General features: G+C 44.4%; 1 protein-coding gene across 1 annotated transcript in view; it reads left to right on the top strand.

The window, feature by feature from the left end:
- The window catches only part of LOC122385740, a 100,645-nt gene that overhangs the window by 49,287 nt on the left and 34,197 nt on the right, over positions 1-17,161 (top strand). Inside the window, exons 8-10 of the mRNA XM_043374209.1 lie at positions 9,030-9,170; positions 12,357-12,557; positions 14,730-14,798. Coding sequence (XP_043230144.1) covers positions 9,030-9,170; positions 12,357-12,557; positions 14,730-14,798 — 411 coding nt within the window. The remainder of the gene's footprint in view (positions 1-9,029; positions 9,171-12,356; positions 12,558-14,729; positions 14,799-17,161) is intronic.

Genomic DNA, 17,161 nt, shown 5'->3' with positions numbered 1-17,161 from the left:
CTAGCTTTGACATGTAATTTTTTACAGAAAAATTCGAAATTTTTAAATTTTATATAAAAAACGACTGGTAGAATTATAGTATATAGTGGCTGCGATTGCCGACGCACTGCAGAGGGCCCCTGTGTAGACGCTCGACGCTTATGATCATTACCCAGAAAAAGGTGAAAAACGCTCCATTTAATCGGATCACCCTGCTAAAACCACCATTCACGCATGCATGCAGAGGTTTTACGTGAAATGCATAGGACTTATCCCAGCCACCGATCGTAGCTAAGTTGGGCATTCGGCGGAGAGTGAATGTCGGAAGTGTGAATCGGAAGTAATTCATCTTTGCTCAAGTGAGAGGAAGTGTTTTGTTCACTCGAGTGTGAACAAAAGTTTCTCGTTTTTCGTGTGAAGGGAAGCGCTGCAAACGCGAACAAAAACTGTTAAACGGAGCCAAAAGTTACGCACGGCATAGCGGCAAGGGATCCCTTAGAGATAGGTTTGGGACTTCCAGGCCATTTCAGGCCACTCAGGGTCAGTGCTGACTCTCAGAAGCATGCTTAGGATCCCGGAGATCGGCGTGGGTCACCTCAAATATTTACGTGTACGTGGTGCTTTAGGGCTTTCCGAGCCCAAGGTGGGGCCCTCAGAAGCCAGTGTGGGCGGCGGGCGCTAAGAAACTAGGCCCAGGGTGAGCCTGGAGCCCTCGGATAACAGTGTGAACCCTCGGGGTCTGTGTCGAATCCCTAAGGACCTTACGCAGGGACATAATAAACATGTGTTGCGGACCTCAACACATGTGAGGGACACGTGAGCTGCGACCCCTCAGATGCCGGCTTGGGGTTAGCAAAGTCTGTCGCCTCAAAAGTTTGGCTGAACTATCAGAGGCCAGTTAAGATTCTCAGAAATGTTCGAAGGCTCAAAGATCCCTGTATGGGCCCTCAGAGAACATGGACACCAGTGGGACTTTCAGAGGCCCGTTTGGGCCCTCTGAAAGCTTCTTTAGGGCTCAGTGGAGCTCCTTAGGAGCCTTTGTTTAAAGCAAGCTCATGAGCCCTGCGACACTTGCACGGTAATTGAGCCTGTCGCAGACATTTGGCGAGAGTTGAGAAAGGCCCCGAAGATTTCGTTTCACGCTTTGAACGAAAATTGTGTCAGCACTCCAAAACTTATGAAAATCAGCTGTAAAATGTAATAAAGAACGAACTAGGAACATGGAATGAATCACAGCATTGACATTTCCGAGTCTGGACTCGGAGTCTTGAAGATTTTGGCGACTGCGAGTCAGACTCTGGTTTAAACTGCACGCTCCAACCGAGTCTGACCTCACGGACATTCTCAGAAAGGTACCCCCATTTTTTTCCCGACTCCAAAATCTCATCGGATCTGTATCGATCTCAGGGGGTGCCCGGTCCGAGGTTGGGGGGGCAAGCTGCCCCGCTTGCCCCCCCGTGGCGACGCTAATGCAATAGGTATACATATGTACTTACGTAGTTGTTCTCGAGTGACTGCAACACCAGTTGCTTCGGCCTGTTGAAATAAAAGTGATCATCATGTGGCCACAAAATGAATTATGAGCCATGTCGATCCGTTCACAGAACATGTTGCTGTTTTGAGTTGGACAGCGCACCAGTTTATAAAACACATGACATGTTCCGCTGCCCAATCTTTGCCAGCTCCGTGTTGTTATGTTGTCCCTATAGCTCTTAAAATCAATAGTTTATGTATCCAAACGGCCACAGTCAGTCCGACTCAGTAATAGCTTGAGCAGCTCAAGTAGCCATTGCCCAAATGCGGCCAATTCATGCCGGCACTTTATGGCTCCTGTTGAATCGGTCATTTCCGGCCGCACTAAGCCGCCGCTAACGCCAGACGAGTTTATACTGTGTGGATTAGTCAGATCAGCGGTGACGTCTTTCCTAGTGGTGGCGCCAGCCCTCCAGTCTAACTGTGACATAAAGTGACATCAAAGGGCCCAACGAACCCTATCCGAGCGGTTCGTATCGACGAGACCCTGTTCCATTACGCCCCGCGGCGTCGCCTCTGTTGGCCCGGTTATTGCTCAGTTGATGCAGTTAATCGCGTTTTACGCTACGAGGACATCAGTATCCGCTGGGTTTCAGCTATGGATAGGACGTTAATATTGGATATGCGCGTAGTTGATTGGCATGAGGAGTTGGGCTGCAGGGGCGATGTGGACAGGAGCTTGAAGTGTTTCATTTCCAAATAATTTTAAGGGGAAACTGGAGCTTTAATATATGTAGCTCTGCGACAATGTCATTAAAAAACGATCTGACATGCCAATGCTCTTGGTCTGGCATTTTGTTTCACAGACCAAAGCGGCTTAAACGTGTTTGTATTACGTGGAAATATTGTGATATGATATTCACATCAATTCGTCCATCCTCATTTCCGTACACACTTTTGAGAATGTCTCGAATTTATGATTGCTTTTTGCGGGACGCAGGCACGCAGTTACGACACGAAACAGAAATCACTGTCTGTTTGATTGTCTGTTTTTCAGATATTTGGTAAAATAAAACGTCCCTTCCGAGATATGGTACTGTTTGCGTTCTAACATAATTTTCTTTTTGATAGGTATATGAAAATGCATCACATTACACGGCACATCACAAGTTCATCCGTACAGCTGGTGCGTAGTTTTACCACTTTGCCATTTTCCTCCAACAACGTTTTACGTATAAATTGAAAAATACGCATTATTAAAGCTATATTAGTATTTTAACATCGGTACGGTTCCCAACACAGAGCAAATTGTTACCATCCGAGCGCAATGTTTTGTATAGATTCAAAAATGTTCCAATTTACGTTTTGCAAACATTGCTTTTCATCATTGTACCTTAACCTAACCCAACCTACCTTGGTATTAACTTGTCATTCACAATTAACATTTTTTCTATAGACTACATGACTACATTTCGACTTGTATCACACCTATGTGTTCACTGCTCAGGTGGAGCTCGTTAGAATTCTGCTCCGCCAGTTGATCTGTTCGTCTTTTGTCTTCCGTGACGGGCTGCATTCTGTCGGTCGCCGTCGGTCGGTAGGGACAGAGCGACGGTCGGGACGGGACCGCCTGGTGCGGACACCCCGTCACCGAGACCCCCGACAAACATGTTGACCGCGGTGCGTGCGGTCGTCCATCACAGTGCGCCGCGGCCGGCCGTACCTGCGCGATTGGACACGGTGCAAACAGGATATCTGCCGACCGCTGTGGTCGGCACTTGTCGCCGCAGAGTGACCACGTGAGGTCACAGTCACATAGCGATGACAGGAAGACTCAAGACAGGCGGAGCACTGTAAACCGATATATAAAAAGCTTGTTAGTTGTTACATAATCTGTCATCCAGCCTACCTATTTATATAGCGTGGTAGAGGCCAGCTCACTTTCTGCCATGCGCTGATAAATGAACAGTCAAAATAAATCACTTTACATGCAATATGCTGCATATCCTAACATGTATCCATCATTTGTGCTCGTTCCAATCGGCGATCCGGTCTGAATTCTGCAGGTGGCGATTCGCTGAGCGGTTCGCCCGCTCCAACGTGTGAGAAATTCGATTAATGATGACAGCCGGTCGGAATGACGGGGACAAATGGCCCTCCCATGGGCACACTTAATAGAATAGATAATGAGATTTACTGTCCCCGGGCCTCGCCTAACTTAGCCACGTAAGTGAAATAGAAGTGCTGGGTGAGACGGCCATACCATCATGCATAATGTCGCCGTAACTTCTTTTTATATTAGGTATCTACAAATAAGGAGTTAGGATGAAGCATAACGAGAATATCATGGATGCATTGCCAGCACAAATGTTAATAGCTCTTCCAATCAAATTTTGATCGATGTCTTTGGAAATAAGACCGAGTCTTCTATTAGTCTAAATTAAGCAGCACGTTGCATGCATACTGTTATGAGTTGTGCGCATAATCTAAGCTGACTGAAAACAGTTTGATAATGCAAGAAGTTATTACATGGTGTGTCAAAAGTGGAAATAGCCGCCCGGCTTTAGTTCGCCAGCCTTGTCAATAGATGGCAGTACCACAATATGGGCAGCGGATCGTGCAATTGACGTCAAATTTTCGTTATCTGCTAAGAATTGAATGGCGGATCTTTTCATGCAAGAATCAAGTAAATCGGTCCACAACTTTTCTAGCAACAGAGATATGTAGTCAAACACCCTGCCAGAGCGGCGGCGCGGCGGCCGGCGGCAGCCTGGGAGACTGGCGGGGGCGCTGAACGGTTCCGACTTGGCACTGCACTAAAACCTGTTAACTGCTTGGAATAGTTATTATAGCAATATTTTCATTCAAGTGAGGGATAACCAAGGGCAGGAAGTATGTATGCTTGTGTGCGTGCTATGTAAGCCAAGAAACTGCATTAGCAGATACTCGCTAACATTAGATCCAGCCAAGTCCAAACGCATTCCAGGGGATGTGTTCCTGATGGGTCAACAATATTTATCGTTCGAGGGCGGATACAGTTTTAACAATACAAAAAATATTTTTGCACAGCTCTATTCCTTGAATAATTCTCTTCAACGCCTCATTCCTAGTTAAGCGAATTAGCCCACCCTGGTTGAATAAATAAGGCGATTTCGCCACAAGGTCGCGGAAAACCGACCGAAAACGGCCGCGCTCAACGTTAATTTGGGCATGCAGGCCAGTGTTCGCCACGGGCCGGGCCAGCCCAACGGGCCACGGGCCGGGCTGGGCTACGGGCTGGGCCGGGCCCCCAAATATCATTAGTTAACGGGCTATGGATGGGCCGGGCCAAGAACTTTGTGCACTATGGGTTTTGCGACTAATGTCAATTTAAGAAAATTTGGAAACTGATGCAAACAAAACCCACTGGGAAAATACAAAAACTAAACCAAATTTAAGCAATGTGAAAGAAAACCTACTTGATATTGAATTTTGGGAATCTTGAGAATTATCCAATATCACATCATGTCACACATAGGAGGGTTTTCATAAAAATTCCGCAACCAAAAAGATCAGAGAATCTCTAGCATCATTAGTTTGTTAATAAAAGTTAAAATGTAGTCATCAGAACAACTTACTTAGCACTACAACTCCAAAAACTAAGAAGCCACTCAACAATGATGGGCTACAGGGCTACATTAAGTTAACACTTATATATGGCGATAGTGAGACAATTCCAACACAGTCTTTTTTCCTTCACCGACGGCTTTTTAACGAACAGAACCTTAAAAGGATACTCACAAAACACACTGTAAGTAACGAGGAACTCTACAGAGTATTTCGCGATGAAAGCTTCTTTAAATGTCCATAAATTTGTCAAAATAAATCACAACAAACCAGCCCCTTCTCAACAAAATGTGCAATCATGGCGGCGGCGCTATGTTTATGTGGCGGCATCTAGGTAGTATACACAACAGTATATCAAATAAATACGTTTTTTAAGTGAGTATCAAGGTGAAAACAAAATTAAACCAATGAAAAATAAAACCAAAATCACGAAGTCTGAAAACTCGAACGAAAAACAAAACAAAAACTTGATCATATATGTTTTATTATACAATTCGTCAGAATCGCTACCTGCCGCAGCTGCGACAATCAAGAAGTGTTCGCTCATTTTCGATTGATGATGATGATGCGTACAAGTCGCAAAAGTACCCAATGACATTTCAAGCTTACCATGTTTTCTGCTTACGCTGCTAGCGATATCCATATCTTGAAAAGAGCCTAACATAAAATAGCAAGGAAAGTAGCAGATAGTTGTCCACAGAGATTCGGTTGACACGTGGGCATGAATTGAAAATAGATTAAATCAGTTTTGCTGATAAATGGATGGATTTTCTCTTTTTTTGGAAGACAGTGCTAAAGTTAGTGTCACCTATTTTGTATGCTTTCTCAGGCTTTTGATATTGCAGCATCTATGGAGTGAATTTAACAGCAAGGTCAATCCCAGACAGATTCATCAATTCCCATAAGTCAAGCTTTTTTTCTGCTGGTAAGTGCTGGGAAGTATAGAGTATGTTGCAAATACTTCCTTCAAGTATGCATTAGAGTCACCAATTATTAATGATAATGTTCACACACATCAGCTTGCAAGATAACTTTACTCATAGAATGTAGTTAATATAATCATGTAAACTTTTTATAGGTGTGTAATCATGACCTAATTGACTGAGGTGCTTGCTGTTACTGTTAAAATTTGTGCCATAGGTGCTTGAAATGGTTATATTCATTGAAAAGAAGGGAGTCATGATTGCCATGTTAATATTCATGCAATTTGAATTGTTCTCAAAATAGTGTAATCAATCATGCTTATTATAGCCATAGACTAAGACAATAACTAGATTGCTATTTTTGACGGGCCGGGCCGGGCTGGGCTTGGAATATTTGCCAAGAGCGGGCTACGGGCTGGGCCGGGCTCTGAACCCATGGGCCCGGGCCGGGCTGGGCTGGGGATTTTGGGGCCCGTGGCGAACACTGATGCAGGCTCTTAAATACTCGCATTGGGCGGGTAGGGTTTCCCAGGTATTGGCTCCAAAACACCGTATTCGGCTCCCGAATACGTCCAAGTGACCCACCTCGTTCCTAGTTAAGCTCTAATTAGATCAAGTGACTCATAAGGAGCGAAAAAGCGACAAAAAGCATGAATTTCCCTATGGCGGCGGGCTGCCGGGTTGCCAGACGGCGCACCGGCTATTTCCACTTTTGACACACCATGTGTAGAATGCGTGCCACAGACAACTAACTCACTTATTGACCACCACCCATTCACTCACTCCATGCTTCTTACCCATAGTTCATTATCACTTGCCTTCGCGATATTCTAATAAAGTTGCATAGGACTAAGAATGTAATAATCTCTTCATTATTCATCACGGGCTGAGGGACACAGCACCAAAAAGCGGAACACTGTTTGACTAAGCACCTCATACAAGCTATTCAGCTTTTGACAAGTTCATTTGGCGTGCATCATTTGTCACAGTGTTGTTGGCAGAGATGAGTAATGTGCCGGACCTGTTTGCATTCTACATTGATCAGCCGGAAGCTGTGGGAGGGTAGGGAAGGGGATATGGGGGACAAATCGTTACGGTGGCTGATAGTGGAGACGGGCAGCGGGTGGCGTTATGTGCTGCATTTGCATCTGACACTGCAGACTCCTCAAAACTGTAGCTTTCTCCACTATTAAAGGCTTCTCGTTATTTTCATCAAAATAGGTGCGCTGGGAGCGCTAAGCATTGGTTGACGCGACGTGCTTATTTCATTAAATGAATTAACACCAGTCAGCAAACACCCCCGGCTTACAATCGTGCATTGTATGTGTTGATCAAGTTAATTAGCCCGCGCCTTTGTGTTGGGAGCAATTAGTCGAGCACTACCATGCCTGAACAATAGGCAGCAACCCAGGCTAGCTGAAATGCAGGTCAAGGAGGTCAAGGTCAAGTTGGATTTCTTTAAGTTAACTTTTTAGGGGGCACCCTGCTTTACCGCAATTTTTTGTCTGCAGAGTGTTCATATGCCCAGCACAGCGAATATGACAGCCTCCGTTATCTTCCAACCGGGGAGGTGCTTCCTAGTTCCTTCGCCCCACTCTGTGTGGTAATCTATTGTCTTTTTGCTCCTGGCGCCGGGTGCTTGAATGAGTGATGCTGACAATTTGCTGGCGGCGTCTCCAAGGGACTGCAGATGCTGTTTTCTCACCGCATGGTCTGTGTGGTGTTCTCGCAGCGTCTGAGTGAAATGGTGTGCTGGGAGGTGACATGCTGTATCGAGAAAATACGTATAAGGGCGCTGCCGGAGACAGGCTTTTAAGGAGAGAGTTTGTGGTATTTGTTCAGATGGACGTAAACACTCAAGGTGCAAATTCAAAGTTTCGTCGGAGAAAGTTTTTATTTCATCATTTCTTTTAGTTTATCGTGTCAAAGTTTTAAGAGTTCAGAAGTGCAGATTCTTTGCTTCAACAGATCATCAAACAGTATTATTATATTATGGAACAGTTTTATAATTTCCATCGTCTTGTTGCTCCCTGCTTGAATTACTCACACACAGATAAATGTATGGAGGTCAAATTGTGTCACAGCTTGGTATAAATCACCTCGATTTATGCCGCATGACCTTCTCATATAAAACAACGTCTGCAGAATAGGCACTGGCCGATTTATGTGAAGTGTGAAATAGAGGATGTTTGAAGACGGCTTGATTCAATAATGAAAACCCATCAAACGAGATCAGGAACTTTGCACAAAAAGAAGAGACCGAAGCGCTAAAAGAGATGAAGTAAAACTATTTTAATCATATTTGGCTTTATAATATATCAGACTTGATAAATGCAATTGAAGACTTGGCGGATATTTTCAGTGTCTCAATTAGTTGGGAGAACTTTAAAATCTCTTTTCATCGAAATTAAAACTGACCGCTGCCACCTTACCTTCCTCATTTCGATCTCAACCATCGCACCCGCAGCCTACGTGCCGATCGACAGCCTCGCGCCGCTACGCGCCCCTACCTGCACTTCCGGCGACCATTCTCACGGCATTACGCCTCGTCAATGGGTCGCATTGTGCGGCCGCTCACACCGGCATTGTTCCGAGCTCCTGCGGATGACATGCCGCTCCTGTCCTTCCACTGTGTTTGTATGTCTCCGTTTGTCGTGTCTGTGTGTGTGGGGGGGGGGTTGTGTTTGTGTGTGTTCTTCGGGGAGTTACAGATGTGACTGCTTTCAGCAGTTCCGATAGGTTCCGCGGCCGCATCGCACCAAGTTTATGTAATGTCTTTCCATTCCATTGATCCTGCTTGGCTGGCTAGCGCATGTAATATCATAACGTCATCTCTCATGTATAACAGCGAGTGTCGGTGCTGGCATGTGGACTGTGGATCTTCCAGCCTTCACACCCATTCATCTAAGCATATAGCATTATGGCAAATGCATTATACTTCTTCGTGTCTGTGGCCAGTCATGGAAGGATCTTCTGACGACTTTTCCAGCATACGGTGTACTGATTTGGCATGGGGCTCTGTTAACTCCATTTTCCTTTGTATTTCAGTGTGTGTCGGTGGCCGGCCTGGGTTTTCGTCGCGGCAGCTACAAGTGCCAGTGTCGTGACGGCTTCTACTTTCCCGAGCCGGGCCCGTACCGCTACTACAACGGAACCGTCATTGAAGACGAGTTTGAGAAGAAACTGCAGGTGAGGTCAACACGCGATCGGAGGGGGGAGCGTGCGGAAAACGTGGAGCACAGCGCTGGACAGTGGACATGCAGACAGTAACAAAACATGATTGGCCTAATGCTTTTTATAACAGGCCTAGCATTTTAAAATGTCCGTAAAGCGGAAATCTTGGGTAACTAGTTACGTTTGAGTTTGTATAAAGCATAGCGTTAGCGTTAAAACCAAGTTCAAAACAAAACAACTGCACTTAGATTCATTATTGATTTATGCCAATTGCTAAATGGGTCTTTTGTGAGATTCACGAACTTCAGCTACTAAAAACACCTATTGTTTCGTCGGAGGGAGTTTGCCGTGAGCTTAGGATGAACTTTGATGAGATAGGATGAGCAATTGGATTGCTTGGTTGAAGCCGGATGAGGCTTCGAAAGCTCAGGGAAACCACCGTACAAAGCCATTTAATTTGTCTTTCGTGTGGCCAAGTGAATAAGGCGATCTTCTTCTTAGTCGGTTTGCATGATATAAGGTGGCCATTGGCAGAAAATTTGGATAAATATTAAAGACGTAAAGCGATAAAAGCCAGCATTCTTCTGTAATATGTAGTAACTTTCCATAGGCTATCTTTCATTTATTTTTCAGTCTACATTGCGCGTATTTAAAGAATTGTTTATAGCAGAAGACCTGGCCGCCAGACCTAGGAGGATGGTTGATACCGGGCCTATTGTCGCATATCATATTCAGGGCCATAGAACCAAAAGAAAGCGCGCGTATGTAAGTTGTTGGCTGTCGAGCACATTCGTCTATGTCACAAGTAGCCTAATGTTTGGTCAGCATAGGACTGTATATAATGATGCTGACTGGCAGAAAGCCGTATGCCACATTCGATACATTATCAGCATCGGCTGTAGTTTGCCCGTCAGTGTTCGGTTAGTTCTATTATCGGCGCAAACATCAGCTTAAAGGCACGAACTGTCAGTAGCCACTAGCCAGTAAGCATTGGTGTGCGGACGCCTAACCGGTATAGATCTGTTCAGGATGGGCTATTTTGTGATAAGTGCCTATTCGGCTAATGGTAAATTTTTTTTTGGAGGTGAGCTATGGCTAGTTTGAGCATTATTATGAATATTATGATGGTAGAAAATGACCTTATGCTCATGATACAATGAAATGATATTAAAATAAGTCCAAAAAATATTATGATATATTTCGACTTGCGTCGTCTTCAGAATGTACATTTTCAGAATTGTCGACGAGCAAATTCAAATCCTTTCAAAATAGCGTGCATCATTTTTGTGAGATCTCTGGCTAACAAATTACAGTCAGGTCATACCTATAATAAATTTTAGCAGCGTACAATACAATGAATACAATATCACTGAATAATAATTGGATAAATATTGTCAATGCTACACAATACCTAAAAGTGACACAGGCATATGTTGTTTGTGTAGCACGCCAAAATCGCGAAAATGCAAAACCTATGCAATTGCAGAGTGATTGACATGATAAGATGCATTCATACACTTAATTACACATGTTTCAGGTGCGTACAACTAATACATATATACAGCAGAGTAAACATGACAACAGTGTAGAGCTCGTTGAGGTGGTGCACGAGTGGGGGGGGGGACGCTGTCAACTGCGTCTACCCAAAATCAAACTAGTACAAATGGCGATGAAAGACGCACCTAACAAGTACAAGTTCTTCAAGTGAGACAAATAAAAAGAATGAATAAGCCAATAGAGACATGCTGACAAAAAAGAGGACGGAAGGCCAAGCATAGAACAATGCCTATGTGGGAGTGTAGGGAAGGGGATGGAGAAGGGGCCAGGATGAGGTTTGTGTGTTTAGGCATGGTTTTTGGTTTCTTATTTCAACAGATTCTGCTATTTTCAGATCAGCCACATCTTTACATACTCTCTCTATGCTAATTTTGAATGAGGATGACGATATACTACATGATGGGTGGTTGAGGTTGACATGGTCTCCAAGAGGGGTGTTTTTGGTCTTGTTTTTAGCATCCCGTAGATGCTCATTAAATCTTTCGCGGACTCTCCTTTTTGATTCACCTATGTACACAGCGGGTTTCTCATCACACAGGTTACATGTGATTTTATATACAACATTTTTGGTATGACAGCGGCTACGAAGGCCTGCTTCACAGGTGTGACATCTCTTTGATCCAGCAGGGCACGGAGGACTTTCGAGACCTGACCGTATCATATGCTTGGACACCGTTTTCCCGCTGACCCATGCGACCTGTGCCTTCAGACCAGACGAGCGCACCGCACCGTTCACTCGGCGCGCTAGTGTTTCGTCAATGTACGGGAGCGATATGTAGGTCGTGTCATTTTTGTTGCGTCCAGTGGTGTTGTGTTTGTGACCTTTCTGTGTGTGGTGCATGATCTTGTGCTTAGTTCTCTGTATGAGTTTGTTGGGGTACCTCAACGAGCTCTACACTGTTGTCATGTTTACTCTGCTGCATATATGTATTAGTTGTACGCACCTGAAACATGTGTAATTAAGTGTATGAATGCATCTTATCATGTCAATCACTCTGCAATTGCATAGGTTTTGCATTTTCGCGATTTTGGCGTGCTACACAAACAACATATGCCTGTGTCACTTTTAGGTATTGTGTAGCATTGACAATATTTATCCAATTATTATTCAGTGATATTGTATTCATTGTATTGTACGCTGCTAAAATTTATTATAGGTATGACCTGACTGTAATTTGTTAGCCAGAGATCTCACAAAAATGATGCACGCTATTTTGAAAGGATTTGAATTTGCTCGTCGACAATTCTGAAAATGTACATTCTGAAGACGACGCAAGTCGAAATATATCATAATATTTTTTGGACTTATTTTAATATCATTTCATTGTATCATGAGCATAAGGTCATTTTCTACCATCATAATAATGGTAAATTTTGTTCAGACAGCAAAGCCATGTATGCATTGGCGATATTTCGTTACCAATATCTTGGCAATAACCAGCTTATGTGGTGCCGGTGCAATGGCCAATGCGACGTGTAAAAAGTTGTCGTGGGGCGTTAAGTATGTTGTGCCTGATCTCACGGTGAAAAAAAATAAGCCTTCGATACTTTTGAAGTTATAAAGTTGCAATAGGTATAGCATGCAGACCCGGCGGTATTATACACGTTACCCCATGTATGACCCCGGGCATCCTCTTCCCTCAGGGTCTACCGTCGCGGTACGACGACCCGGACATGTTCGAGTGTCTGCCCTGCGCGGAGGGATGTGACACGTGCGAGGATGGCCGTCCGTGCCTACTCACCCTGAACTGGGTGATGCGCACCACCATCCTCATCCTGGCCGCCGTCATCATCGGCATGCTGCCCTTCTTCGTCTTCTTCACTGTCAAGTACGGAGAGATCAAGGTGAGAGCTGGGCGCTATAATCAGCGAGGTGGATCCGGAATAGAGCAGGTGTACCTACTTATTACGCCGATATGTCTGTACCTACTTGTTAGGCCAATACCTACTTGTTAGGCGACATACATACGTATGTCGATGTATGCATCGACATACGTATATAGATATACGTATGTCATGATGCGAAGATGTCAGTATAGCGATGCTGCTAGAGCATGTTAGTCGATAGGAAGTATGATGTGATGACACATTCGCACGACTGGATAAACTTTGTCAGACAAGTTCTTTGAAAAATATGTGGGAATAAGAAATTCCCCTGTTACTGCTTTATGCTGCGCTACATGGACAAATAATGGCCTTACCTTGAGCTAAAAACGGGTGCAAAAAAGAGCGAATAAAGATACAGCCGCATGGAGCGTTATAACGACCCTCGCCTGACGCAATGATTTGGCTGGTTCAGTGAGCGTAACTTATAACATTTTACATTGTTTTTTTACACTTCTGATCAGTGAGTGTATCCACCCTCAGAACAACACATTTAGAGCGATTTTTTCCTAAGAGAGCAACACTTATTTACTTGTATCAAACAAGATTATACTTCATGCTGCTTATGCCGACGGAAGATTGAAGAATACGAATGAGTATTTCTTCATCCCTTGATAGATATACCATGTTATACTCGAAGTACCAGTAACCGTTTGACGTCGCAACTCGAAAAATATACAGTAATTGATGAGAACCAATGAAACTATTCGTGGCCAAGCTTTCTGCATCAATGTCCGCGCGGCCCCGTAGTCAACAACAGAGCCCCGCCCGTCAGTCATCGTTCAACCATTCAGTGAGTGCACACTGCACAAGCATTCAAAGGCATATTACACAGACCATCCGAATCGCATTACCAATAGCATGGCGTACGTATTGAAAGAATGTGTGCCATAATTGAGGCCACTACAAAATACACAAAAATTGCAAGGAAATGATATAAAAGTGAGAAATGCAAACGTGAAAATAATTTGCCGGAGGCGCCTGTCCTCGGAGGTGGCGTTCGCTAATATGGCAGCACGCGGTGCCAGAGGCGTCCGTCGCGCCTGTTGTCTGCAGCTGCGGGCCGCCGGCGGCTCCTGTGACAATTAACGGCCAAATAAATCCTGCGACGGCGTCAGTTAATGCGGCCGGCTTCGTTCCAGGTGTGAAATACGGTCTGCTCTGGCCGACCTCGGGCTGTCACAATAGAGACCCCAGATTTCGGGGAGTTAACAATTCAGGACTCTGGGTATTACATCTAATATCCAGCCCGCCCGTCCCGCCTGTGCAATGCGAAATGCATCAAGATGTCGGGAAGGCACGCAGAGAACTATGGAGGGAGAGTAAGAGGGAGAGAAGGAGAGAAAGACAACCACAGATTAACGGCATTAGGATGTGACTTACGACAGGTGATGGCTTCAGGCTTTGAAAGAGGAAAAATAATGACAGGGAAGAAGTTTTTTTGTATGCATCGTCCTTGTTACGTGCATAACCAAGAAAAAAAACATCATAACGATGAAGTCAAAGAACATGCATATTTGACTCAAACTAGTCTCTTGCCGGGAGGTAAGCACCCACTCGCACTGTTGGGTTCGGTCCGTCTCCGTGGCTAGGTAGACTGTGCCGCAGTACTTCACTGTGATGCGGGACAGCATAGTAGTAGTTTATTAAAAAGCCATCCACAAGACAAGTGGCTATTATGGCCTTCACGTCAATAAAATCGGATCATAACATGCGGGGTAAAATACACACTCACGATGTTACACAACCTAAAATACATATAGCTCAGGATAAAAAAGCATAGCATACGTGAAGTCCGGATCACGATGTGCCGATGAAGCATGCCTGTTGATTTACACCGTGTGTATCGGGGGAATGTTTCTCCTATATCCCGTGCAAAACTAGGCTGTTGGTGTTTTAAAAAGTCAGCTCTTTCGAACACTCCAATTTAATTTACATAAGATGAAACTGAATGCTGAATATTGCCGTAATTTGCACCGACCGCTTCACACATGCCAGGCGATGCTCTAAATCCGTATTACGTTTTCAAAAGATCGTCCGGGGCTGCCGAGCTTTGATCGTGTCTTACAATTGATTCCATATCAGCTGTGCTGGTGGCTTGTTCTGGCACTGACATGACTCGTCTTTTGGCAGGTGGTTCGAGCGGCAAGTCCCACACTTCTGAGAATTATCATACTGGGGGCATTCTTCATCTACTCAACGGTGAGTTAAGTTTTGCTGAACTATACCGGCCTCGAACCATGCTTTTCATCTCCCGCTGATGCTAAACCAACAAGGATGCTGGTCTAAAAACTTGTGCCTTATAACGTTATTAGAAACATTCACACCGTTCCGTCTTTCCCATCCTCAGGATAGTCAAATCCTTCTCCTCCACACCTCAACCCCCTGCTCCGGGTTGGACGGGCAACTTTATCCCATGCGGGAAGCTCCCATAGGAGTACGCCCGTAGCCGGGTGCAGAGAGTGCTGGGGGGGGGGGGGTGAGGGGGGCTGCTCGGCCTGTCCATTCGGACGGGCTCAGCCCCGGCGACTCTCCAGGGTGTCTGCCAAGACCAATGTCTCCCCCATATTCCTATCATCCTTCCGAGTTCCGACTCTGAAATGGTCTTGTCAGACCGGAAGGGCCTAACCCAACAAAACAAAACAAATTAACATTCATATAAAAGCAGTTCTGTGCAAATGCAGGTATATACAAGCTTCACGCGAATAGGTATTATATATTCCCGACCGGGGCTGGGAAAATGCGTTTTATTCACCGAGGTTTTTGTGCGGAGGACCGAGTGCCGGTAGGCACGAGGTCCGTAGCCAAAAACCGAGGTGAATAAAACTGCATTTTCACAGCCCAAGGTTGGGAAGAGATTTACCACATGCCGTACCGGCGCAACAGTTAGGATATCATATTCATTTGATATTTTACACTTAAATCTTAATATTGTGTTAATATTATTAATTAGTACTATGTTCATATTTATAGTCACCGTGATTATTTTTTGTGTTTTTCATTATTGGGCTGCGTTGAGCATGAAAGATGAAATTCCTACTTCCCCCATATTTAGGGTTTGAAAAAGCTGAGGATGAAGATGGTGAAGCGCCAGAAGTTAGAATAAAGATATGGAGTCCAGCAGGAGTGAGGAAACCGTGAGGAAAACTGAAAATTGGGTGAAACGCTGAATCAAACGCGTCTTGGATCCCAGCTGGAACAATATCAAATGTTTCATTGTGGCACGTTAAGATGCTTCACGCATTTAAATTGTTCGTTTTTTTGCGTGCATTATGTAGAAATAATGATTATTACGACCATGTTCTGCAGCAATAAATACATTGGCATTGGAACGATAACCTTGTTTAGTTGAATTACGTTGACAGCAAAAGTAAGTAAACACGCAGTCACTTACTTCTGCTGTTGCTGTTAGTGAACACACAATCCGTAAATATCTTCTTTGAAATTGGTTCTTCCGCTCAGAATATTCAGTAAAATTTTGTCTGGGAAAATCAAAAAGCCCTAGGGCCGAATCGTTTCCCAAATACCTTCAACATTAGCCGAGGCGGGCCGATGCCATTTCCCAAATGCACGTGCTAATGTTAAAGGGATATCTCGGCATGTGGTAATACAGTTTGAAACCACTATGTAGAAACCTTTTGAGTATACTTTACTATCTAATGCGTCGGCTTGTTTTCCAAGAAAGGCATTTATTTTGTTTGTGCGGTCGTTCGGTTGCCATTCGGACGACCCTAGATACTGACTTTTCATCACGGTGTGTATGCGGATTAATTTTAATCGGCCCTGAAAAACATTGGCCTTCTGAGGCCGTTGTTATGAACGCTGGAGAACCAGAATAGCTGAGCGATGTATCCCGCCCCACGGGCATATAAATTAGCTAGGTAAAACATTTAACGCTCCCTCGTTATGGATGAAAAATAGGGGAATAATATATGCTTCAGTTTACATACCATTCCTTATGTGGTTGGTCACACTCCAACAAGTACTTACCCTACACAATCAGATTGACATGACCAAGTGCATTCTAGACAAATGCTGCCATCTTTGTCGTGCATAAACGGATCGCATTGTATGCCCCTACACGAATTGATGGCAGTTTCGTTGAGCTAAAAAATAGCACTCATCAAACTTGAGTTTTGAAAGTCTCGACTGCCAGTCAACAACACACGCTAATTGGAGTGAATCAGTGCGTGTTGGCCTTCGAGGAGCGGCGATGGGAGGGCTGGCCTGCTAACAACCATAGCGTGTCCTCACGAAAACACTTGGGTCTAGGTCGTCACAGGAGGGTCTGTTGTTACTTACCGTTTCTTCCAAGCGTGGCAACGTGATGAATTAACCGCTTTGTTATGTTTCTGTTCGTTGTTTCTGTCCTGTTCATTATGAAGAAAATATAATATTTTCAAGTGAGTGATTTTGGTAGCAATTGGGCTATATTGAATGAACAATATGAAAAAGTTTACATTATAGGCACAAATCTAATTTCTAATTAAAAACATCCGCTTGATTTTGAAAACGGCGACAGTTTTCAAATGGTGCTGGGTGCTGACTCTCGTCATTAACGAAGC

This window comes from Amphibalanus amphitrite, unplaced genomic scaffold (genome assembly GCF_019059575.1).
Source record: "Amphibalanus amphitrite isolate SeventyFive unplaced genomic scaffold, NRLGWU_Aamphi_draft 000229F_arrow, whole genome shotgun sequence".
Classification (NCBI taxonomy): domain Eukaryota; kingdom Metazoa; phylum Arthropoda; class Thecostraca; order Balanomorpha; family Balanidae; genus Amphibalanus; species Amphibalanus amphitrite.
Note: the sequence above shows the minus strand (reverse complement) of the source record. Positions and strands in the feature narration are given on the sequence as shown.